Source organism: Diadema antillarum, unplaced genomic scaffold, assembly GCF_040938485.1.
Source record: "Diadema antillarum isolate AM-2024a unplaced genomic scaffold, OU_Dant_1.0 seq00002439_RagTag, whole genome shotgun sequence".
Classification (NCBI taxonomy): domain Eukaryota; kingdom Metazoa; phylum Echinodermata; class Echinoidea; order Diadematoida; family Diadematidae; genus Diadema; species Diadema antillarum.
The window spans coordinates 17,971-44,974 of NW_027273046.1; the positions used below are offsets into that span (position 1 = coordinate 17,971).

The window sequence follows — 27,004 nt, forward strand, 5'->3', positions numbered from 1 at the left end:
CAATTGTGCTATATCTACACTGCATTCTCCAATACCAATTCTCCATACCAAACGTAACTTATGAACATCGCGAGGGCATTACAAAGTGTGATATGATCGCCGGTTTTTATGGGATATCAATGTGAAATTCTATTTATAGGCTTATATCACATGTCTTGATTTGTCGAATGAAATACAGGCCGAATGATGACTGCCAACAAAGAAAATGAACAAAAGAAATATTGAAACCATCGCCTGGGGGCGGGCTTGCAACAGCCTCTATTTTACCGGAAGACGCACAGTTCCAGCGGAATGTTTTGTTGAAGCTTTCACGATCGTCGAGACCTGCCAAGCGTACCTGGATAAAAAAGTGAACATTTTGCATTTATAAGGAGGCTGCAAAGCACTCCGTTATTCTTCAGAACATTTCTACTGTCTACAGAGGCTCATTTTGTAGCGATTTTCAAGATGTCTAGCTTGCCAATGGGTGAGTTTTCATCGAGTTTTTGTTAATTTATCCTCTTGATTTGTTATTCATGAGCTGTCCGCAAGCGCAGTGCAAGGCGAATCTCGTGTAGGAGAGACATGAAGGCTCGGATGTTTTCTTCATGGCGTGCAAGTCAGCTTGCCTTTATTCTCCTCGGAACGCAGATTTGGTGTCATCTTTTACCTTTCGTTATTCCTCTAAATGGTGATTTTAGATGAAATCTCGACATCCATCTGAAAGTCCGCACTCTTGCGGTGCACGTGGATACAACTAGAAAGTAAAGGGCAACATAGCTGTCCAAAAAATAAGAAGAAAAATAGAGGTTGCTTTGTATTCCTTTGTTTGGCCGATCTGTGCGCGTTGGGGCCCCTTGCATAGGGTTAGCAGGCATGAAGCGGCCATTAACGCAGTGAGCCAATGGGATCGCTGCATTTCTGTTGATTGTTCCAACGGGGAAAGCATTCGCTGTGCTGACAAATGAAGGGTTAGGGGTCATGGATGTTTCTAATAATTTTCATATTTCGAAACTCTATCTCATTCTGCCCTTTCCCCATCCATGCAACATAGTGGAAAGAATCATGTCAGTTTAAAGCCACACATTATGGCTTGTTACAGTGATGTTGATGCATGACTGATGACCTAAATCTCATGCAATTGTACTGGAATTTTTATGAATGAAAGATCAACCTCAAGTGCATATATCACACAGTACTCTGGTGTTATGAATGGGCCTTTGTCATGCCATACATTTTGCCATGCTGGGCTTGTGCTGTTACTCTGTTAGCTGTGGAGTTCTAATATTCTTGTTGTACTTGAATGGAAGAGAGGACATTGTTGTCTATCAACAGAGAAAAAATGCAGTAGGAAAGTAGACTAAGATAAGGAAAGTCTACATATAAAAATACATGTAATTGACTTGATTTCAAGATCTTGCTGTGCATTGCTGGTCTATATTAATGATAATATCAACTTTCTGTGGTTCATGATTGCTAGAGGAAATGCTGAGCTGAGAGCTCCTTTTTTTTTCCTTTTTTTTTTGCCACCTCAAATCTCCGTACGCGCTGATGCAATGACTAAACGTACAGGGGTTGAGTGCAAGTGCCGACTTGCCAAAATTCATCATGCAACGGGCGGCGCAAAATCTCCGATGCAACCTTGCACAAACAAGGTATGCTACGGCGCATTTTTCAGCGGCCCTGACTTTATATTGACATTGAGCCTGCATAGTGCCCTGCCAAATTCTGGCCAGGGGGACGGATTCTGGTCGGTTATCAAAGCGATATATTTTTGGATTTTGTGAAAATCTATGATGTACTGTAAACGTGGAAATTTTCGCGGTACATTAATTTTCGCGGATTTCGCGCTACGTTCGGCTAGCGCGAATTCAAAAACGCGCGAATATATCTTCACAATTTTCTATGCACATTTTGAACGGGATGAATTGTGTGCGCTTCATCGATGATACTGCTACGTAGTACAATGTACAGGCATGTTTACGCTACTAGTACTGTGCGAAGAGACGATAGATTGCTGTGTACTGTAGCATGCAGTGTGCACCGCGCGCACCGATGCTACATTCCCCCGTGACTACGGTACTACAGCCACAGCTGTACTACGTATTTGAGTGCTTGTACTCGCAGTCGAGCCGCTCGCTACGTCGCTTGTCGTACGCTGGCATAGCAAGTTATGTAGCAGAGGCTTTGGATGAAAGCAGTGAATGTGTACTACAGTAAAGTAACCTGCTGCGGAGCGCGAATTTAAGAACCCGCGAATACGTTTTCGAGCCGCTCAGCGCGAAAAATTAATCGCGCGAAAATATTGACGTTTACAGTACATGTATTTAACAAAATCATCATTGAGATACGATTAGTTCAAGATATTTGATATACATTGTTGTAGATATGATTTTGTATGAATTATTTTAGTTGGATAAATATTGCAGAAAAGCTTAAAGCGAGTTTTGCAAGCCGAGAAAGTGCGATTTCTCTGGACTTTACCAAAAGTCATCTGAACTGAGCGCGAAAAGTGCTTCGTATCGTGACGTAAGTGAAAGGAACTGTACATGTACCAGCATTCACAGCGTTCACTTGTTCATACAGCCCAGATAAAGCCAAATTTTTAAATCACCGTGAAAATGACCGAGCCCGAGCCGGAAATGAAATGATCGGAGTATCAGCTTTCTGGACATATAAATATCATGACCATTGATACAATAAATGCAGGTTTATGTTTATGACGATGAAGCCATTGCGAGTGCACGGGAAATCGATAGTATAATGTGTGCATCCTATAGTGTGTTGAAGCGAAACTCGTCACGATATATAGATCTACACACCAGCTTTTCAGGTTTGACTGAATTATACAATTGTCGTACATGCCAAAGAGATTATACCTATAGAGTAAGTAGTCGCCATACGCGTGCGTACAAATGGTGCATCCAAAATTGAAGAGGGAGCGCACACTCAGGTCCTGGCACTGGATCTAAGTCTACGTTCAAGTCATATCTTCTCATATCATATCTGGAGTGATATGTTATTCTTCATTACACATTTTCATTTTCAGAATCGCAATGTAGTTAATTGTTTAAATATTAGTTTCTACGATGATATCATATCATTTGAACCATTTGGTAGAGTCCAGACCTTTTTCTTGTTCGCAAAATTAACAGTGGGAACTTGGGTGTAGACTAGACAGTAGTTGAGCATTATGACGTTTGTGTCGCGTACATTCCCACTCACGCCATAAATATCAAATAACATCAACACCATTATGACGCTTAAACATGACCATTGTGACGTCACAATAAAACAACGCAAGGTTACTGCGCCGAATATTCAAGTCGAGCGCATTAAACAGTGCGCTGCCATCTACAGGATCCGTGCGATGGCGGCTCCCACAACGCGAAATGGCAGCTCCCTCGCGCGGCTGCCTCTCCACTGGACTATGCCTTCTTGTGGTATAATCTCTTTGGTAAATGCAAACACTGTGTGAGCTGACATTGACTTGATGTACAAAAAACAATGCACTTGCATGAGGAAAACAAATGAGATTGAGCAGGCTGTGAATGGCTGAGCATGTGGCGGTCGTCCTCTCGCCGTCGTCAGCTAGGGCAATTTAGGTCATTTTAAGTCAATATTTTGGATAGTTTAGAGGGCATGGAGGGAAGGAAATGAGGAAATATCCAAGGTACACTTCAATTGAAATATGATAATCGACCAGTAACTATTTTTTCTGGAGATGGAGGTTCAAAAAGCTGATCTTTGAAAGTAGGGATTTTGATGGATTTACTGTGAACAGCATGTAGTGTAATGACGTCATGTTCTGCACAGTTCCCTTCAGTGACGTCATCAAAAAAATCTACCGGACTGTTCCGAAACGGATATAACCGTGCAATGCAGAAACGAGTCCTAAAATCAGGTTTTCTGTTTTACGTGATTGAATTTGATGTAAAAGCGTTATTTAAACATAATACTCGTTAAATTACCTTTCCATAGAGGTATGGTATGTTGGGATGCGTGCTTTTTTCAAGATTTCATCTTTAAGTGACCGAATTCTGATAGGTTTACTCAAGATGACTACAAAATATTTAACGATTTGCCACAGTACATCTCATTTGCTTCTTCATATTTTGGCCATTGTGCTATGTATTGTGATACTTCACATATGACACAGTGAGCCTGGTTGAAACAATTTGCTGACTATTGCTAGTCACCTGGGGCAGACCATGAGGGGTCAGCATCACTTGCCTGTTTTTCTTGTGTGGATAGGTAAGGCGACCACTGTACCGGATTGTAGTATCTTGCTCTTTCCAATGAGTGAATGAATGAAGTGGATCCTTTTGTGTACGAGAGTCGTGAGTAACCCACACACAGGTCCGCCATGAAGTGCCCTATTTGAGGGACAGAGTGTTGTGCCTCTTATTGAATTGCTCAAACTGGGTCTTTGGATTGGGAGGCTGACACCCTACCAGCTGACCAAAATCACTACCTGTAAATCTGTGATAGATTACGTGATCAATGATAGCATATCCTAATTCTTATACTTCATAATATATCCCATTCTCCCTATAGCATCTAAAACTCAAGAGCAGCGGTGCAATTAAATTTCCATTATGATGTGTCTGCAACGCTGTGCCAGTGCACAGAGCGAGCTCTATTTGATCATACACAAAAAACGCAGAGCATGATCTCTATCTCCAAACTACCATAGTTTTGCAGATTTTCTCAGCAATTGTTAAATGTGGGAATAAAGAAATATGAAGTTATAAGCTCAGAAAATGCATTTCTATTTTGAAGCGACAATGTTTTAGTCATGATAAAAAGAGAAAAATTAGATGAAATTACTGCATATCTTCTGCCTGTGCCTGCTGCACAGTTAATCCACATTACCAGAAGTGCATATATTGACACCGAAAGTGTGATCCTGCTTGACCTCTGTGTGGTTACGCGTGGGTGCGTAAGATCACCTCATTCATTTGCATGTAGCATAAGGCCAGCGTATGGACCCAACCGCTAGCAACAAAATGTTTACATTGGTATGCGATAGGGAGAATTATTGTTATCCATTTTATTATGTATCTGTGTCAAGTCTTTTGCCATTATCTGATCCTGTTTTGAGCACAGAAAATAGGAGATAAAATCTCCATTGTTCTGTATTCTCATAGTAATGTGATACTGCACAATCCACTTGTATTACATTAATGTACTGAGTAACTGCTCTACTGTAGGGAAACTGTCAGCTGGATACTGCTTGAAGTATGGACCGATTCGGGTTCGTTGAGGGCAGCAGACAATTTGTGGCACTGGGCGCAGCCATAGTGGGTGTCTCAGCCGACCCCCCCTGCTCTCCCCCACCCCCGGGCAACATGTTTATCGCGCACTTGTAACAAAGGTTCGCGCACTAAGCAAGCGTTCGCGCACTCAGTACGAGACGCCTATTGGCTAAAACGACCATGCATCAGTTTTTCATTCCGCGCGCAGAAGGGGGTGGGGAAGAGGAGGGGGGGGTGGGCTGAGACACCTCGTTAATGGCGCTGCCCATGCCAAAAATCCACATAGCGCGTCACAGAATCGGTCTATAAGGCATATTACAGTGTATACAGTCCATATTTGCAGGGATTAAAAGTTAACAAATCTCATGCTGAGTATTATCGTACTGTGTGGGGCAGAGATTATTATTAACAGGACAATGTAAGTACAACTTGTATATTATGTGACTGATTGATAAATTGCCCTACTGTACATCAACGTAAAAAAGCACTAAATTGATCGGGTGTTTCAGTAGCCATGATACAAGAAATCATGGGCATACGTACTCAAGCGGGATTCGAACCTACGACCTCCTGATGTCCAGACATGCGTCATTTCCACTAGACCACCGAGCTTCCGCCCGACAAGTGCTGGTTCTAATCATTATAGCATGCAGCTGTTACTGCGTAATTATTCAAATTCATGAAATTCTTCCATTGAGATGTTTTTGTGCGGCTCATTGGTATATTGTCCTCCATCGACATAAATAAGCACTGAATTGATCAGTGTTTTAGTGGTAGCCATGATAGAAAAAAATCATGGGCATAAGTACTCAGGCAGGATTCAAACCTACGAAAATTTAGACTCGCGAAATATATAGTGTATACAGTATATGATGCGATGAAGAAAATTGATCTTTTTTATTTCTTGTCAAGACAAATAATTCAGTAAAGGTTTGTATCCAGGTCAATCAGAGACTTGTATGGTTATGGCATGACCCCTCATCTTCTTGCATGCAATATTACGGACAGTTTCATCATTTTACAAGCACACATGAAAGTTTATAACAAGCTTCTTATTTTACACGGACTATATTGTAACTGTTTTGTTTATTGTACTGTGTATTTATCAAAGTGAAGTTATGTTTACATGTAAGGTGCGGCTTTTTGCTTTAACACCTTAAAGAACAACAACAAATTTATTCTGAATGGATATATGTGACCCTGCACCTCAAAACAAACAAAAAGTCGCCAGACATGAATTTTTAGTTAAGACCTTATTCTGAAAGAGCAGACTTTAAGCTTTAAAATGATGTATAACTCAAATCAAATGGACTCTCCTAACCTATCTAAATATTGGAAAGAAAGCACAAACTCAGGAAAAGTGTGAACTGAGAAAAGAGGCTCTGAAGTACAGTGTCTATACAAGCGCTTAATCTTTACCAAACCGTGCTGGCTGTGCGATGAATGGGACAAAAAACAGGAAGTAAACCACCAGAGTAACAACAATGAAGGGATTATCAGATTAAATTGAAATTAGGCATGCCTAATTAGCACATTCTGTCCATAATTAGCGGCAACTTTCAAAGCAGTACACTATCCTTTCAAAAGTTATTAGAGTTGAAAGTCAAGAGTGTTGATAAGGTTTTTCAGAAATGAAAAAGGGATTCTAAAGACACACCTAATCACACTATTCTACCAATATGTTCGAGATAAACTGCTAAAAAACACACTTTCCTGCCCGTTTTATGATACCAAATCTTAGCATAATGTAAAAGAAGACCCGTTCTTTCAGGAAATATGAAAAAGTCAAGTTCGGCTAGGTTGACCCATTTCACTTATTTTCAGTCCTCACGCAAAATCAGTGTGTGCGACTTTATGTTCGTTTTGAGGTGCACGGTCACATATTGACTTTGATCTATAACAGCACCAGCAAAAATTGCTGAGAAATAATTTTAAGTGGTACAGGTTTAAGTGATTCTGTGGAAAACTTACCTGTATAATATTCCATTCAACTTTGATGATACAGTAACTAACATCACACAGAACCAACTAAAGTTTAATAAAGCTTATGCATAACAAAATTGTATAGTGCTCATATTTTCATTGAATTCCTTTTTTGGAGGGGAATAAAAAGCATATGAATTATATCAATTTCATTAATTGTAAAGTTATAGCAACAACAGTTATGACCTTGATATGTCAGGGGCTAGTTAATGCTGAAGGAAACCACAAGTTTGTGAATTACTTCTTTTGTTAAAAAAAAAGGAAAAAAGAAAGAGCACTGTTGTGATGAGAAATCCAGATTTGAAAGAAAATAATGTATTGAGTGGCTTATGTGGTTGTTGTTGCTTTTTTCTCTTGCAAAACTTTATATATATTCATAACGTTATTTAAGGTCTGGTTTAAATGAGACTTTTGCCAGTTTTCATGTATTCTATTCATGATGTCATATCTATAACCATATGTGGCTTTTCTATTCTTTGATGATAAGTTTCTCAACTAAGTATCATCAGCTTCTGTAATTAACACAAGAAAAAAATATGTGTGTGATCTCTCTTACAAATCTTGATAGATTTTTTGAATAAAGAAGTTGAGCTTATGTTTTGCAGGTTAAGATAGATGCAATCGTCCTTTCTAGGGTTCCTGCTGTCGCTGGTTTGTGTAGTTGCAGGTCTTATTGGCAAATATGTCCTTCCTTGCTTGAAAAAGTCAGAAAACATGCTTCTCAGAGAGTGAGGGTTTCTTGACTTGAAACCCATTATTTCTTCAAAAGGAAAATTTTGTAAACAAAAAAATCTTTTATTTTTCTTATTTTAATAAATCAGTGAGGGAAAGACATTTAAGATGGAAGAAGAAACTCTGTACAACTTGTATGTGTATGCAACCATACTGTATCTTCCTGTATCAACAAATATGTGTCTGTGCACAGATTCGTATGATAAGTTGAAGTACACTTTTGTTCAAAGAGCCTTGGGATTCTGTTCTTAATAGTTTTCAGAACTAAAGCCTCGGTCATAGCCGACTGTGTGTGTCCGCTAGAGTTGCAGGGCTGTGAGCAAACTTCTGTGATTCTTTGCACTTGTACTTGGTGTAACAGGTGCGCGCTTATTGTACCCTGTACTTACGTCCTTTTGCATGGGCCCACACAGGCCTCTTGCAACCTCCTCAAAAAATATAAGATTTTTTTTTTTCATACGAAGCCGTACGGTGAACGTGCAACATATGTACATGTAGGCGCTGTGCCTCTGCTGTGCAGCAAGTACGGCTCAGTGCAGTGTTTGCAAGAAGTGTTTACAATGTCACCAGTACGGTTACAAGATGTATGTTACATGGTTAGTGCTCACCTGTATTGCTTGAGCAAGGTATGCATGATTTACTAGTTTTCGTGAGTGGATTTCTCCTTGACAATTTGGTAAATATGGCAGGCCTGATTTTCCGTCAAAGATTGCGTTTGATACAGCTCCACTTGCTCCAGGGGCCCGTTGCATAAAAGTTACAGTTATGGTAACTTTGCCATGCAATGGTAACTACCATGGTAACAATACTCAACAGCCAATCAAAATCAAGAATTCCATGGAAGTTACCATTGGATGGCAAAGTTACCATAATTGTAACTTTTATGCAACGGGCCCCTGGAGGAGGAACAGCAGCGTTAAAACCTTATTTGGGCTCTTGCCATTCGAGAGCAACAACGTCTTCAGGAAGAAAGAGAGTGATGGTATTGGGTTCAGCTCTGGATAGAGTGATGTTGGTTGTTCAGACAGTACGACACCTTTTCTAAGAGCTCTAACACAAATCCCATGGTGACTACCAAGGGTATACGTATGACATGGACCCGAGTACATTTGCCCAAAAATCCACTAAAATCTGTTCCTCTGAAGGACACAATGTGTTTGTCTTTTTGGAGCGCTGTCCCAACATCTGCCTGTCATCTTCATTTCTCTTGCAGTCCTCGTCCTGCGACACCACCGCTAGTGAATCAGATTCACTACTGATTTTATTTCTCCTCAGCCATGTCAGCCCTCCCTCCCTCCTTTTCAGCTTTCTCTCCTTCCTTTACTTGCTTTCTTCTTCTCGTACCGTAACTTTTAGGATCCATTTTCAATTCCAAATTTTCTATGAATGTGATGCAGACGACCGAATGGTACATTGTAAATGGCAGAGTTCTGACCTTGCCGACTTTCAGGGTGCACCATGCATGTATGACCAAACGAATGTTCTTTCCAACTGGCGGAGAAGGCCCAATGACATTGTGGTGTATGTCGACCGTGCAGTGATTGCACTCTCTACGCATGCTGGATGTGCCTTTGAAGTATAGCCATTGCAAATAAAGTTCATAGTATGGTAACAATGCCAAACATTGCAGCCAGTGTAACATGAACATACACTTCTGTGCACCATCTTGCAAAAGCTGCGTGTGCCATGTGCATTCATCAAAAGGTAGCCACATGCGGCGTTTGTAAGACATGTCCAACAACTGCCCTGTGTGTTCTGTGTGCTTGATAAAAAAGTATGGGCCTGTGTGTAGGATGCAAGAATTATCTGCAAAATTGGTTGCAGACCACACATATGGAGGAGCATGGGCAGTTGTTACCAGGGCTTTAGGTGTGCATGTGCCAAAGATTTGGCTTGATTAGTTCATTGTGCAGCCAGACTTAATCAAAAGTAACATTGACCTATTCAATGAATATCCCAAATTTAAAATGAAATTGAAGAAGAGATCTACATTTGCCAGGAATGGAACGAAGCAAGCGAGCACGTGATCAATGACAGTTTGAGTGAAAAAGGAACCGGCACAAATGTTTTGCAAAATAGCATTTCAAAAATTAACACATCCTCCATTATTAAGGAAGTTTTCAAGTTAATCAACTTATGTGGGTTTTTTGTTTTTGTTTTTATTAAACACAAGCAAAGAATACTTAAATAGAGTTACAGAATGTCTATTTAGACAGACCCAAAGGACACCGTGGCATATGACTAACAAACATTTCGAAAAAATAGTAATGGATTTTCATAAGTCTTTGGATGTGTAGGAGACTGTAATGTGTTCTACCATTCATGCCAGCATACAGCCCAGATTTTTTTTAACATTATGATAATGGCCATTATTATTTATTTTTGCAGCAGCCATACTTTGTTGGGTGTTATTGAATGTTCATATTGTGCCATTTGTTATTTTACTCTAACTGGTGATAAAAATGTGCACACAAAGACATTACTGTCAACCTTGCTTAAGTCAACCTCACATAAATCAAATAATCACCCAAGTCAAAGGTCTTTTCAAGTCCTCTTTATATTACATTGATTTTTTTCTAAGTCGAAGCTGTTTCTTCAGTCCAAATAGATTAGACTTAGGCAAGGTTGACTGTATTTTCATTTCCTGTTAACTACTGTAGCTTCTTGAATTAGCTTCTTAAAATGACTAACCCTTTTCTGCCTGGATCAACCATTTTACGAAGGAGAAGGAATGAAATATCGGGAAACATAGAAGGAATATATTTTATCAGTTGGCTGCATCAGATGTACATATTTTCATCATTGGATTCTAACAAGTTTATTTAGTTCAACATAAGATACAGTCTACAGTGATTTACCCAGACAAAACATGAATGGAATGAATGTATAATGGTGTGTTCCAGCAGATTTACCAGAATGCACAAGCATCAAGATACACATTCATTGATTTGATTTGTCATCTTCTCATTTGATGTCCTTCCATCCATGCACTGATGTGACTCGCATTTTTCAGATCTTATCCGCTAGGCAGTAAATTATCACTGGTGGTCTGCTGATGCTATTGCCTTCAATTTCATTCTAGCTTTGATATTGTCCCACATGCACATTCACTGTTTCCCTCCCCACGTATTGTAGACTGCCCTGCATCATAGCAAGTTGCTATTAGATGTATCTATAGAGTAATAGTTAAAATAATACAAATGAGTCATTTAAGTTTAAAATCTTAACAAAATTCAAATACCCATATGATACAAGACTAATAATAAAATGTGATGATAAAAATAGATGAACATGACATCATCAGATAGTAAGATCTCCATTCACAGAATGACAAAATATTGCGTCATATCCCTCGCACAAACACCAAGGCAGCTGAATGCACATTCTCATATTTGATCCGTTATATCAAGGAGGTTCAAGAGAATAGAGTCACAACTGTCTTATTTTCCTTTGCTAGATGTTCGATGCCGCCACTCAAAAATATTTGAAGCATATATGCCAAACAGGATCTGCCACGCAGATAGGAAGACAATTGACTCGTGTCTCATTGCATAATCACCAGCCATTTTCTATAGAAGATATGTCTTTGTGATGGTAATTACTTTTCGCTATCCCTTCTTATAAAAGGTAGGTGGTACAGACACGAGGATGTGCGAATAGAAATTGCGCAAAAAATGCTGAAATTAAGATGGAAATTATTCGACTGGGCATACCCGGGCACTAACCTGAGCTCTTTCAATAAAGAATTATATTTGAAGATTATTCCATTTCATTCCATTATTTGTCGGAATTAGGCGGAAAAGCGATAAAACCGGCTCTTCAGGATGGTACAGTTTTAAAACATTTTCACATGATACAGCTCTGATTTACACTTTTGCACAAATTTCTGCACGGGATTGACTTTTGTTTTACAATAATTACATGCTTTATCATTAACTTAAATTTCATTTTATTTGATAGATAAATAAGCAAAATATGGCCAATATTATGTTAACGTTCAAAATGAATCTTCATATTACTCAGCATGATGGCGGCTTCGAACATCGATCATCAAAGGCACGAATGCACAGTCTGTGAAGTTCTTTTGTACATCAATAGAAATCTGACAACTGTTTGAATAATTACAGCCAGTTGGAACTCCAACTCTTAAACCTCCTTGGTTATATCTTATACACTTTTCCACAACTCTCTGTATAGTATAGAGAAGAAACTTTCAAAAAGAAACTCAAAACCAAACTATTCCCATCATAGGATATTCTGTTTTTGTTGTACATTGTAAGAGTGCTCCAATCAGTTTGTTGTAAAAGCAGTTAATAAGAAACAGTCATTAGTGTTATTATTATTGTTATTATTATTATTATTATCATCATCATCATTACTATTATCATTATTATTATTATTATTATTATCTCTATCTTCACAAGATATCTCTTGGAGATTAATATCACGTCAAGTTCCATCCTGGAACCTTAGACTTCTAATACTTTTCTCAGGATTCGTGCCGTCCCCAGCAATGCTGCTTTTTGGAGCGTTTTGCACTCGATCTGGCACACCAACGTCGTCCAAGTGCCGTCGCAGCTGCTTTGGCGTTGTTCCGAGTGCTCCAACGACAATAGGGATCACCTTCGTTCTCATATTCCACAGGCGGCGAAGCTCTCTGGCAAGGTCTTGGTACTTCTCTATCTTTTCCTTCTCCTTCTCGGCTACTCTGCTGTCTCCCGGTACCGCGACATCGACGATTGTGCACATCTGTCGAGCCCTTTCTACGACGATGATATCCGGACGCCTGTGCTGGATGACATTGTCAGTTTGAACATCGAAATCCCACAGGATTTTAACTTGATCATTTTCAGAAACTTTCTGTGGTTCGTGCATATACCATTTGCTCTCACATGGTATTTCATGTTTTCTGCAAAGCTCCAGTGAACGACTTGTGCCAGTTTGTCATGTCGTCTTTTGTACTCCTTTTGCGCCAATTTACTACAGCCACATACGATATGTTGCACTGTCTATTATTATTATTATTATTATTATTATTATTATTATTATTATTATTATTATTATTATGATGATGATGATAATGATGATGATGATGATGCAGGGCTGCACACCAGCCCGCTGGCATTTCATCAACTGGTCTGACCTGTCTGTTGGACAGTAAGTACCCAGTTTTTCAATTTTATTTCTGGTCAGGGACCATCAGACCAGTGCCGGTATGCAGCATTGTATTATTATTATTCTAATTATTATCGATATCATATTTAAACGATATTGTAGTTTTCTTCAAAATTGTATATTAGTAGAAGATCAGTTGTTTTGACAAGCTCCTCTGTTAGAGAACCTTGGTACTGGTGAGCTGATAGCATAAAACCAGTGTATACGTTTAGTAAAAGAAAGGCCAAGAGGTGCTTATGGAAGCTCCTCACACTACATAATGATGAAGAGGCTGACTTCCTCAAAGATATGATGAGATTCTGTTCTTACCTCACCTTTTTAGTAGAGGTTGCTTGGATTAAAGAACATCTAATGATCAAATAAATTCTAGCATTGATGCAACAAACTTTACTTGCAGTATGCTATGCTGTAAATTATTAGTGTATGAATGGGATCTTTAAAGGGACTGTACAGTACTGGTTGAGGTGAGGATTCATGTTTATAACATTCCTAAGTGAGATAAAGAGAAACCTCATATGAAATATGAAAGAGCATGTAATTTTAAGAAGGATTCAACTTTTATTTGATGAAAATTGGTTTTCAAATGGCTGAGATATCCAAAAAAGTTATGATAATAAAAGGCGACAAGCCACGCCTTTTACTAGGATCTCTTTGTTTCACTTTGTTTTTGGATATCTCAGCCATTTCATAACCGATTTTCATCAAATAAACGTTTGATACCCCTATAGAATTGGGTGCTCTTTGACATCTCATAGAGTGATTTCTGAATATCTTGCAAAATGTAAAAAGCCAAATCCTCACTTCAACCAGAACTGTATAGTCCCTTTAAGTAATTCTCGAGCCATTTAGGTTAAATGTCAGTTTTCAAAATCCGAAATCTGAATTCTGAAATGTTATCTGACTAGCGTAAAAGTAAAAGAGTGGTAACAATTATCGAAGGTGTAAGCCTTGTGGTCAGTTGCCAGTATCTAGATTGAACTACGCTTTCATGTGGAGATTGGAAACAATGACTTGAATTAGATATGGAAGAAAAAAAAGAGAGGTTTCATGCAATGTACTTGCAATACTCATTTGGAGTTACAGCTGTAGTCTCATATGAAACCCTCTGAAAAGCAACTATGGTAGTGTATTAACATGACAATAGCACTTGCCTGATAAACAACATACATTGTACAGTTGTATCTCAAATATAAGCCCTAATTGCCTGTACTTTCATAATGAAAATTTACATATTCTCTTTAAAGTCTTTCTCTCTGTCTCTAATAAAGATTGCATTAAAGGGATTTCCTGAGCAGTTGAAAGCTAGTCTGAAAAGAAGGGTTAATATTTTCTTAGAACAACAATGAGAATTTGATCAAAATCAGGTGAAAAATAAGGAGGTTATGACATTTTGAAGTCAATTTCTCAGGAAACAGTTCTTGAACAGTATGCAAATAGTGACTGAAGTGATTATGTCATCCCCTAACAACTTGCCTTATAGTTTGTAAAAATTTTGACATTTCCATTTTTTTTTTATCATTCAAAAGTAATTGCACCTAAGTCTCAAATCCTGATATTTTTTTTATATCGAACTGATCATTCTGAAATTATTCAACCAATTTACATAACATGTTTCACATTGAATTTCCATCTTTTTTTTTTTTTAACACAATCAATGGAAATTGTGAGGTGATGGCATCATCAGCTCACTCATTTGCATGTACTTATTAACTGTCCAAGAACTGTTCTGCAGAAATTAGCGAAACTTCACAATTTCATAACTTCCCTAATTTTTATCCAAGTTTGGTCTGATATCCATTGTTATACTCATGAGACTTGCATGTAACCAGACTGGAATTCCTCTTAATGCTTAATATGTGTCAAAAGTGAGCTATTTTGTGACAAATGTAACAATTTTCGCCCATATTTTGAAAAACAAGCATTGATAATGAAGAGTTTTGGATGATTTGAAGAATTGTGGGCCTTGGGTAAAAGGTCAAGTGAATATATTAAAATTCCAAAATACCTGCTCTCTTAAACAATTAAGTCATCCATCCACATGAAAACTGGTTAAGGAAAGTAAACACTCAACACATTTGTGACAAACATGTCATTTCAGTATTTTGCCTGTCATGTGAAACTGTCGTCTTCACATTGTCAAGATGTATTCTTGCCCTCTTGGGAGAACCATGTGATATGGCAGAGGCATACCAGTCACCATAGCGACATTTCTAGTTAAATGTTTGACTCTTGATTTTGAATGGACTCATGAGAGACAGAGAGTTTACCAAAATGACGAAAGTTACTGTCTAGTGACAAGAGACAGGGAATTTCCTAAAGTGACGAAGGTTATCATCTGGTGATCCCGAACTTAACTTGCCTCCGAAGCAACTTCTTCCTTCCAGCGCACAGTGCAAAGCTTTCATCCAGGGGTATTTTTTACGATTTCTTCAGTATTGTCGTATGACCAGCACATTGTAGCTTTGCCATGAAGAATAATGACTAATGGCTGCAAATTGTGCAAATTGAAAAATATGCCGACTCTTTTTGACCAAATTCATGTTGGGGGAAAAGAGCAGCAATGACCGAAGTGCGTACATTGATCACATTGCATGGTATGTGTATGAGGATGCACGCTAGACAACCAGAAGCAGCATTGCTACCAAGCTATCCCATAGTGAATCTGCGACGAGGCTCTTCTTCTGGCGTTGTGCTCATTGGTTATGGTGTGTTCCAAGAATTATGATGTTTTGTTGTCGCGCCCATGTGTAGTCGGAACAAGGAGGTATGTTTTTACCTCCGTGGTCGCACTAAGTCACAGAGCTTCAGTTTTAGAAGTTGAAGATTGCCTTGGACGTATGCTGTGTGACGTGAATGCAATGATGTAGCCAAATTCTGACTGAAATCAATTTGCTACAGTGCATAGTATAGTGTGTATCTATGCATTCAACACAATTCGTGTACATTTTTTTTTTTTTTAAAGCGACAGTTATTTCTGTACGTGCTGTACTTCAGATGTGAACGACATTTGTTAGTTTGAAAACAGTACCAAAGAGTATAATGGGATTTTTTCCCTGTAAGAAAAAAAAAGAAAAAGATGAAGTCTAAGATCCCAGGACCCTCTGAAGCAGTGTGTTGTTAATGAATAAATTATTAGATAGACTCAAGAAAGATGGGGCTGTTAAGCAGGAAATATAAGCTCTTAACCATTATGGTAAGCTTTGAAATAAAGAAGAAATTTCTACTACTGTATACGCCATATATTTTGCGAGTCTAAATTTTTGCGAATCGAGACTTCCCAACGATTTCGCGAGTGGTTAAATTCGCGATCGTGGGGTCCTGCACTGAACGGAGAAATGCGTGTATGCGTACGTCACATTTATATCAGGTTCGGAGTCAATATTTTCGTGTGTTTTTAATTTCGCGAATAGCACCTGACTCGCAAAATTCGCAAAAATAAAAACCTCGCGAAATATTTGGCGTATACAGTATTCAGTAGCACTTTACTTGTCATTTGTAGATTAGATTAATGCTGAAACGACAGCATGCTTGATTAGGAAAGCAGCATGAATGTTACAGCGTGATTTGCCATTCTTCTGAAGTTACCTTTTACGTAAATTCAACTGATTTTAGTGTAATTCTGAGTTAGTTTAAACTTCCTGCGTATATGCTTGCTGCGTATAACTTGCTATCTCATTGCTAGGAAATTCATGTGACGACTCTGTTGTATATTTTTCTCTGGCTTTATTTGAAAGGATGATGTGAGTCAAGTGATATTTGCAAAATAGACAACATGCTGAAATATTGCTTCTTGACATACATAAATTTAATGCATTTCATTGTCTTCAAAGTGGGAGATTGCTTACCCTTCTTCCTAGAAAATAATAATACCTATTTCTAAACTGAATTTAACCATACGTGGAATTGCCTTGCATCAAGATTTGCAAAATATGAAGAAGAATTAATGGTACATTGCATTTCACACTCCATGAATGAAAGAATCACAGGCAGCAGAACACTAGTAGAGACAATGATGAGAGCATCAACACATCAATTGAGAATTTTTGTGTTTTTGTGTCAGGGTTATTGTATACAAGTACTAAATGTAAAGCTAAAAATGAAAGCACATTACATGTAGTGTCCACAGGTAGGCCAAGGGGCATTATTTTTTCGGATTTAAAAAAGAAAATTAAATCTTTGAGCTGTAGTTCTCCTGGCTGAATTTTAGGGTGTACTCTAATCAACTAAACAGAGACTCTTAAATGGGATATTCTCCTGCTTGCCCCACTAGCTAAGTGGAGACTCTGATAGTGCGACATACATGTGCACGACATTGTGTGGTGGTGGTGCACATCATGAGTTCAAGGCACAATGTCCCTTGCAGCCTGGGTCCAGGGTCTGATTCAGAGCCCTGAAAGCTCTCAGGTTATACATTTTTGTTAGTGTTCCCTGGTGCTACAGTTGTATTAGCTAGAGAAAATGCATCCTGAGCGGGAAACACAGCTTAGAGTGGGAGATTAGAAGAAAAAGGTCCCAAAGTTGGAGATCTCCTGCTGAAAGTGGGAGAGTGGAGCATCTGAATGTACATTGTAGGCGTGGAAAGGACAACTGTCAAGATATCATTATGATATGATACCTGTCAGTATTCTACTGAATCAAGCCCAAGTACAAATGTACTTCATAGTCGACAGTCATTATGATAAAACAATTCCAGTAGCTTAAGATTTTAGCAGCTTGGTTCATTGAGTAGGAAGAAGATTAAAGTGCAGTTCAGTGGCATTTACAGCATTTAATCATGGCAGCCGTTACACATATTTGGTTGAAATGGATCTGTTGGTACCATTCAGAAAAATGCCAGTGTATGATTTCTGATAATATGGTAATGCTGTACATTTCAGGGGTCCTGTGGAGTGAGATTGCCCTATATTTTGTTCTTGTCTAGTTCCTGAGGGATTTTTCTCAATAGTAGGATGCTACAAGCCTACATGCCCACTTGCCTTGGGCCTAAGGCTCCTGCTTGGGAGAAGAAAAAAAAATGAATGGCAAGTGTCTGTCACAATGAGTGTAGGAACTGTGCCAAATGCCCATTTGGGCAAGTTAGAGAAATAAATTCAGCTCAAGAGCCTAGGGTACAGAGATCATCATTCATTGATTAACAGGACTGTAGAATTATTGTTAGAACAGTTCTGTTCGATTGGATTACCCCAATAATTTTGATGCCATTTTTTTTTCTCAGCTCACTCAGTATTCAAGATGATTGAGATGGAATATACCCGTTTGTTCGTTGGTTTGTTTGTTTCTTTTTCTTTGACATTCTGACTTAGGATTTTTGTTTGCTGTTTTTGTTTACTTATTTCTCATGCAAGATGTAACTTGATTTCCTTAAGTTATGCTTTTGATGGGTGGAAGAGGGAAAAAAAATGTAAGAAGCACCAAAAAATAGTGAGTGATAAAAACATACCAGGTATAGAATTTTGAACAATAGACACCATACCATGGTCCAAATTTACAAAGGTGGTTTAAAGTTAGACAATGGACTAAAATAAGCATGAAATAGGCGTACCTCTGACATGCATATCAACGCGCTTGTGTTACAGGATGTCTGCTGGCGTACACACATCAATCATATTTATGCATAAGAGATACATTGTACTAAATATGCATAAACCATGGTCTAAATTTAAACCACCTTTGTGAATTTGGGCGTATATGGTTGTTTGCAAATGAATAGATTGTGTGCGCTCTCATATGATGGAACTAACAAGCATACAGGAAGAACAGGTTTTTTTTTTTTTTTTTTTGGTTTTTTTTTTTTTTTGGGGGGGGGGGGTCACTTTGTCTGGGTAAGTATTGACATTGCTTTTAATTACCTCTGCCAAGGGAGGAGGTTAAATGTTTTCATCAGCGTTTGTTTGTTCATTGGTTTGTTTGTCTGTGTGCAAAACAGCTCAAAAAGTTGTCAGTGGATTTGGATGAAAATTAATTGGAAAGGTTGAGAATGGCACAAGGAACAGATGATTAAATTTTGAAAGTGATCAGTAATTTTATGGATTACATTAAGGATTTTCAATATTTTGGCAGGTAAGGGTCAATGAACTTGGGAGTTCAAGCTGTACAGTTTTTTGAGGTTTGCATACGTGCACTAAAGTGCTTGCTCTAGTTTCTGCTCGGGCCAGGCGCCCGTACAGCTCGAAGTTAGAAGTTGATGGCGTATGAAAAGGCTTGTATATTGAGAAATCGGGTGATTTTTAGCATGCATGTTGCAGGGCTGCCAACACTGGAAACTAGTTGAGAGTGAGACTCCCATAGGCCAATGCTATGATTTAGGAGTCAAAATGAGGTAGATCAATAGAAATGCATGCAAATGAAATAAAGTTTTAGAGTAAGAAAGGACCAAAATGCGTGAGTCTCACGCTCAATGCATGAGAGTTGGCAGCCCTGATGTTGATATGGGTGGAAATCACTGAAAGAACAAGATCAGTTGTGGAAATGAACTGCTTGGCGGAGGTCTGTGCTCTCAGAATGCTTCTCTACATGTAGTTTATTTAATATGAAACTATTTGAAAATCAGGGGGGTGTTTCATCAACGTTTGTCAGCGCTGACAATCACCATAGTAACAGTCAGTGACCAGAGCATCTCATCCAATCAAAACCAAGGATTTTGCTGAAATTGTCAGCGCTGACAAACGTTGATGAAACACCCCCAGACATTTTATATGGTTGTCATATTCAGGTACAAACTTCATTTTCACTGTGTATCGGCCTTTAAAATGCAGTTTGGGTGAAAAATCCAGGCTTCTCCGTAAAATTATTTTGTTTTAGTATTTATGGAGAAGTACTTGGAAGAAATGTCATGTTACAGTCAAGAGATAGGCCCCTTATGTGGTTAATCTGCTTTGTCCCATTCTCTTTTTAACTGTCATGCACACAGCTTGCACAGTTTACAGTACATCATTAGTGACTATACAAACTGCTTAAGAAATGTAGCAGAATGAAGGCTCAACATTCTTAAAATCACTTCAAATATAAGTTTATGCCAGTGCAATTTTCTCAGTACAAGTTTTACAAGTGTGCTCAAGCACACAATTTATGTTCATGTGCTCGGCCTAGTATGCTCATTCAGTCTTCATAAATTATTCCTGTGCATGTGTGTATGCAAAGTGTACCTGTATATGTACGCGAGTGCATGTCATTCTGATTCTTCAACCTCGACACAGCAAGCCTTCAATCAGTCTGCACGACATGTACATGTGCAGATCTGCCAGTGTAAATGCTGTTGTTGTTGGGGTTTTTTTGTTGTTGTTGTTGCTCCGACAGGTTGAATGATGCCAGATATTACGCATTCTCATTAACTCTTCCAGAGAGATACAGAACTAGAAAGCTGTTCCCTTGTATATAACTGCAGTGTGTGCATACACATGTTCTTACATCCTCCATTGTGCATGATGCACATATGATTGTAATATCTGCAGCTGTGTGTGCAGAGCTTGCCAATTTATCATCATATTAACTTGATATTACTCACGCTGTATTCTGTGCCTACAGTACATGTGTACTGTTTTCCTTCTCTAGTGCAAGACCAGTATGCTGAGCATGAATCACACTGAACAATAAGAAAGGATATATTCTCATGTAAAGAAATTGTCAGTTGTAAATGACACAACAACCTGTCAGTATGAAGAAAATGAATTGCCCTTTTCACTTGTGTGTATTCTCCCATTTATGTCATGTCATACCCATCTGTCAAACATTCAGTCCGTAACTATGATTGGCATGTATCAAAGTTTGTCTTCTTGTGCGTTCGATTATTGCACATTGCTATAAGATGACATTGCAAAGGCAAGAATTCTGTATGCAAGAATTGATCCTGTAGTGTCAGTGTTATTTGTATTATTGTTAACCATATGCTCATGTGTTTTATTTGTGCTGAGTCACAAGAAATTAATTTTCTTCAGCCATATGAAGGCAATAAAGACGTACTGATTCACAATTCCAAGTGGTGTGTGAATCAATGGTTGTCGGTGGAATTGGCTTTTGCAGGTTTGTGGTGTGTTGTACATAATGTGTGTGCAGCATCTGTGGTAAAATGTAAATTCCATGTTCTGTAATCAAATTATCCTGTAATAAATGATGTATTAATGCCTTTTCCCTACATTTCATCACTGGTTAATTTTTGTTATCATTAGGTCACCATGTAGGGATGTCCAAACCTCAACAGCCACAGAACGATCTGGGTTATGCCCGACAATGTGAGATCTTTATTTTTTTGTTATATAATTGTGTTTTCTTTTCACGTTTCCCCTATTCTTATATATTTGAGTTCTACTTCTTTCATCTTGGGACACAAAGTCTGCATTTACAAATCTGTTATACACTCTAATTTTCTGCTTTACTCACCCACTATGTCATATTTGGTTTACTTTTCTTTCATAGGGCCTGTAGTCTGCACATTTAAACCACTTGTTATTATTTTTTTTTTTCAGAGGGGGTTGTCACATACACTGATCAGTAATGGAGGGAAGTATCCTATTCACAAATAGCACTTAATACATGTGCATAAAGTTCTTCATTTCCTACACCTTTATGGCCTACTCTGTGGAAATGTACAGTAGGAAGCTTTGTGGAATCAGAAGTACTAGCCGTACAATGAGAGTATCAAAAAAAAAAAAAAAAAATGAATCTCAAATTTACTTTGATCAATTTATGACTGTGAGTTGAGTCAAAAGAAAGTCGCAAAAGTTGTGATCCAGACAAGACTAGACAATGAATGTGGCAACCCTACTCAATTAGCTTTGACTAAAGAAGTGATGCTGAATAATTGTGCATTTGAAATAATGATACATGTGATCTCCTCTCAGTTCTTTTCTCTCACATATGCCTTGCTGAAGAGCAGAGCATCCTTCTGATGCCCATTTTAACCCTCATAGATTTTTAACATTGTCAGACTATCTACTTCTCTGCATACAAGCGCTGGTTCTTTGCTTATATTTTTTTTTTTTCATTTTTGTTTCTGGCATTATAAGCAAAACACTATTTGGCTGTAATTTTTTAATTACTATCTGGTGGAAAGGCAACTAACACACAGCATATTGCAATGTGGATTATGCTGGGCAAATTTCTAATAACCTGTATTTTCCACATTTCTTTCAATGGCAATTAACTACATGGCAATAGGTGCTGCTTTAAAACATGACACGATTGGCCTCCAGCTCATGTATCGTGAGCCTCTCCTGTGGGGAGACGCTGCGTCTAAATTTGTGAAATGCAACACAGCAGCCGGCACATTGCATCCAATTGGCAATCTGCATGTTAATACGTTGGCATGGATGGAAATTTGAAGATGTGTGCCACATGCACATGTGCCACTTTGATTTGGAATAATGCACACTTCTACTTGACTGACCCGTTAGTTTCAAGCATTAATCTTTGGAAAAGTCATTGTGTTTCCCAGACTGTTCAAGTATATGAATCACATTTTATTGTTGGGAAAAAGTAGATTAAAAGTTGCATATTTCGAATGCAGGCATAATGAGTTATTGCATGGATTCGCTCTGTTGAGCCCATTGAATTGTGATGCTGGGTTGAAACTGCTTGGGTGAAAAAGGTGCACTGAAAAGTTAATGCATGTGAATATGACCAATTTTGGCACTTGTGTTTGTGCAAAACATTAGGTAACTCAACCCAGACATCCCAGATTTACGCACTTACACACACACACACACACACACACACACACACACACACACACACCATATCCAAGCCTGATTGTGGCATTGATATTGGCAAATCCTGCAAGCTAGTCTTTTATAAGAATGTAAATGTACCATGGGTGTGATAACTCCACTCACTTTAATAACACTGTTATGTACTTCTGCACCAAACAGTCTTCAACAAAGATATGAGGAAACATTCTTTTTTTTTTTTTTTTTTTTTTTGCTTTTCTGAGATAGCATATGTTTGGGCAATAAATGAAGCATTCACCTTTCAATGAGATTAGTATCAGAGCATTTTAAGTTATGTATTCAACCAGTTTGAGGCAGTGAGAAGTTCACATGATTATTTGGTAAGTTTTGTGTGAAAGATCAGGTATTTCATTATGTAACCAGTGCGATGAAGGGAGAATTTAACCTCAGATTTAGATGTGAATTCAGTATATACAGAAATGTTAGAACACATTAGTGAAGTTGAAGGAAAATTGGACGGTCTATCAAGAGTTGTTCATTTTCATAGTTTTGGTTAAAAACATACAATATGTCATGATTGCCAGATAAGAAGGCTACAAAATATATGATGTCACAGTAGGAAAACATTCAAAAGAAAATGTGAGGAAAATCCCACATAATCTTATTTTTATACCATGAAAGCTCATGACTTACCTCATTCAGAAGGCAGGGGCAATGATATTACACTTAACAAATGTCAGTAACATGTCTAGGGAATGTAAATTTTTCCTGAACGGAATTCAATTTCAGCATTTTCTTGTATGTATTTTGTAGCCTTCTCGTTCAGGGGTGACGGCACATTGATTTAACCAAAATCGTATAAGATTCATTAACTTTTTGAATGGATTGTCAGATTTTTCTCAAACTTCGCTAATGTTTTCTGATATTTCTGCATTCACTGAATCCATTATTTACAATCATATTTTGTGGGTAAATTCCCTTTTAGCGTCTGGACACTCAGTTGTTCGTACAAACAAAATATTTACAACAGAAAACTCTTTTGTTAAGCGTAAATGAACACTCAATATTATTTCTTAAATTGAAGGAAGATGCTCATTTGTATATAAAATTGTGATATATTGGTGGTTCTGTCCTCCCCCCCCCCCCCATGAAAGCTCAGCAAAAGGATTGTGAACTCTTTTGAATATGAATGCTTTCCCAAAAGAATGTGGGGTTACTCTTCAGTTAAATACAACAGTGTGTACTGAATGATTTCATATTGCATGCAACTTGGCTCCCTTACTCATTTTGCCCCCAAATCTCTTATGATTCTGTCATGATACTGGTTTCCTGATAGAGATTCCTTCTATCTTGCATTCTGTATAGATACAAAGAATAAAACCTGGTGTACTCTGTATGTGAACATGTGCAAATATTGCCTATTAGGGTATGATTATCTGTGGAAGAGCCACAACACTTGTCAGTTGCTTTAAACATGCAAGTAATTATAGGCCAAATCAAGCACCTGTTAGGGTCCATCTGGATGAATATCTATCTAGTCAGTAGACCCTTTTAATCTAGGCTCGTGATCTCTTGGCGAAGTAAGCCTTAAGTCTGGAGGAAAGGTCAATGAACTTCATGACCTGATAAGGCTACAGATTGTATCATAGACTTGATATGAAGAACTTCCCTCCCTGAAGCCAGGAAAGCAGTTAGTTAAGTTAGTTTCATAGTATGTGTATGCACACCCTTATAAAAACTGAAGATGTTATTTTCAACTCACATTTTCATTTATTTGAATAATACTACTCTCTCAGTTGACTATGTATGACATACTACATTACTTCCTCAGAAAAAAAAGACCCCAAGAAAGTGTGTCTTGTTCATAAGAGAAGTTTGGTGGCACTGCTGTGAGAGTTGTGGTTCCTTTACTGCAAGCACAAATTTATCATATATTTATGTGCATATATTACTTTTTACTTGTTCTCTTGTACAAACAGTGCATTGTAAGAACGCTTTTTGCCAAAGAATGGACATTTTCTACTGGTCATGTAACAAATGTCATGTTCATGCTTTTACAGATCGGGTTATTCTCTTTCTTTCATCCTAACATGCTCAAGAGAAAAGCTCTAGAAATTTCTATCATGCAGAAACTGATGCCTTCATTTGCGAGGGCAATATGCCAGAGTGAATCCTCACACAGGCTGTATAAATGTATCCTCTTGTCTCTTTTGTATCATATTTCAGCTTTCTTTCTTATCACCCTAACTTGCTTTTGATATCCTATGTGGTCTTGTTGACCAAACTAATCTCTTTCCTCTACTGATGGACTAATGCTCCCATTATAAGGAAACCTGATGTACTTGATTTATTATTTGACATTGTGTAATTGAAGTATATGTAAGTTGAAAATGTGATATAACATAGCATTTTTTTTTTTTGCGGGACATATTCATTTCTCATTTTATCTAAAATCTTACCTAAATATCTCTCCAATGCTTTGTATTTTTATACAATACAGCCTTTGAATTGTTCACATTTTATGCACATTTTTTACCACATTCTGTGGGAGAAATTAAACATTGCAGAAAGTAATTTCAATTCAATATGCACCAAATTTGTAAATACCTATAGCATCCAAAAATTCAATAGAACAGACACTGCTTGTCCTGTGCCTGCTTATCACAATCAGAGATTATGTGGCCATGCTCATATTTCAATTCCAGATGAATGAGATTCAGTACCACTCCCGAAAAATGCATTTGTATTTTGTGCATGTCGGTGAAAAAGATGATATTTAGAAATAATAATAAAAGAAATAAGGAAAACAAATGATGGAACAAATTAGCTTTGCACCCTATTTATCAAGATATTATTTTTTTGAAAGATTTTGTCAAAACATTGTGTTACAAATCCATTTTTAGGACTGTATTTTCTATCTGGGGAGGTCTGCCTTATTGTTACCTTAAATGTATTCTTCAGCTCATGGCATGTATATTCACAAAGAACATGCATTGACAAAAGCTCCATTAAGTATTGCATATAACCAGAGACTCATACTTGGAAAACAGACTTGTGCACAACACAGGCATGCACACACACACACAAACACACACACTGTTGTCCTTTTGTTTTATTTCTTGCTAAATGTACATGGAATAATGCACATTTTCATCTGTGGTCTATTCCCACTCCCACATTTCTGGGTCTAGCAGCAATCTTTCTCTCTACACATCAATTTTGTCCTCTTTTTTTCTCTCTCTCTCTCTCTCTCTTTCTCTCTTTCTCTCTCATACTCTGATGTATCCCTGTGCTTCATTACTGCTTTTTTTTTCTCCACACTTGCCTCGTTTTCATCTGGGTTGAAAAATAACTCATCAGAGCCTTTAGACAGGTGGCATAGAGAAGGAAGGACTCATTAAGCCTGCTGAAAGTGCAGCTCATTGAAAATGAATTGTGTGTGTTCATAGTTATTGGCTGCGTAGGGTAGATCACATATGTAAAGTAATTCATTTGTGTTGGATGGGCACATTCAATTTAAAAAAAAACAACAAACAACTGACCATGTAGATATCTATTGTATTTACCCCGTGGGAATATCTTATCGTATATGCTTCTCGCTGATAGGGGTTTAAATGATGCAAACCACTCAAGTTACGCGATACCTTACACAGTCATGCACACTATTTTACATGCACAAGTTTTATGCACAAGTTTTATGTGCATGTTGAGGTGATTGCATGCCTCTCTATAGTCTCTACATCAGTCTCATTCACAAGGATATGTGATTTACACACTTATGCCAGAGTTATCTTGATGAAACCAGGTTAGATAGCCTTGTTCTTTTCTTTCTTTCTTTTGTCTGGCTCCATCATTTCTCTTTATTCTGGGAAAGATAATCTGCAAATATCAGTTGTGCAAGTGGTGATCACATTTACATCACATTTACAGCACTGAATGTCCGTAGGAAATCTAATGAGAAACAAACATGTATTCAAAGAAGCCAAACTTGAAAGAGTTGTCATACAGCACTAAACCAAAATTTCTGTTTTCTGAAAATTCGGAGGGCATGCAAAGGGAGATTACTGCCGTTGAGAGAGATGTTAAGCCAGGCTACACCCAAACTAGATCAGAATTGAGATATATGCAACACATTTTGATGTCTTCTCAATGAGATGTGTATGCCAATACATATTCACACCGTCTCCTCCTCATGCAGCCATTCACCCTTTTCTC

The 27,004-nt window shown here is 38.0% G+C and overlaps 1 protein-coding gene across 3 annotated transcripts in view; it reads left to right on the top strand.

Moving 5' to 3' along the window:
• The first annotated feature begins 288 nt into the window (after positions 1 to 288).
• The window catches only part of LOC139714798 (uncharacterized), a 64,799-nt gene continuing 38,083 nt past the window's right edge, over positions 289 to 27,004 (top strand). For 2 of the 3 annotated variants that reach the window (XM_071626452.1, XM_071626453.1), the window contains exons 1-2: positions 289 to 466; positions 21,293 to 21,355. In XM_071626452.1, coding sequence (XP_071482553.1) covers positions 448 to 466; positions 21,293 to 21,355 — 82 coding nt within the window. In that variant the 5' untranslated portion in view covers positions 289 to 447. The remainder of the gene's footprint in view (positions 467 to 21,292; positions 21,356 to 27,004) is intronic. The other variant, XM_071626454.1, reaches the window with a different exon arrangement.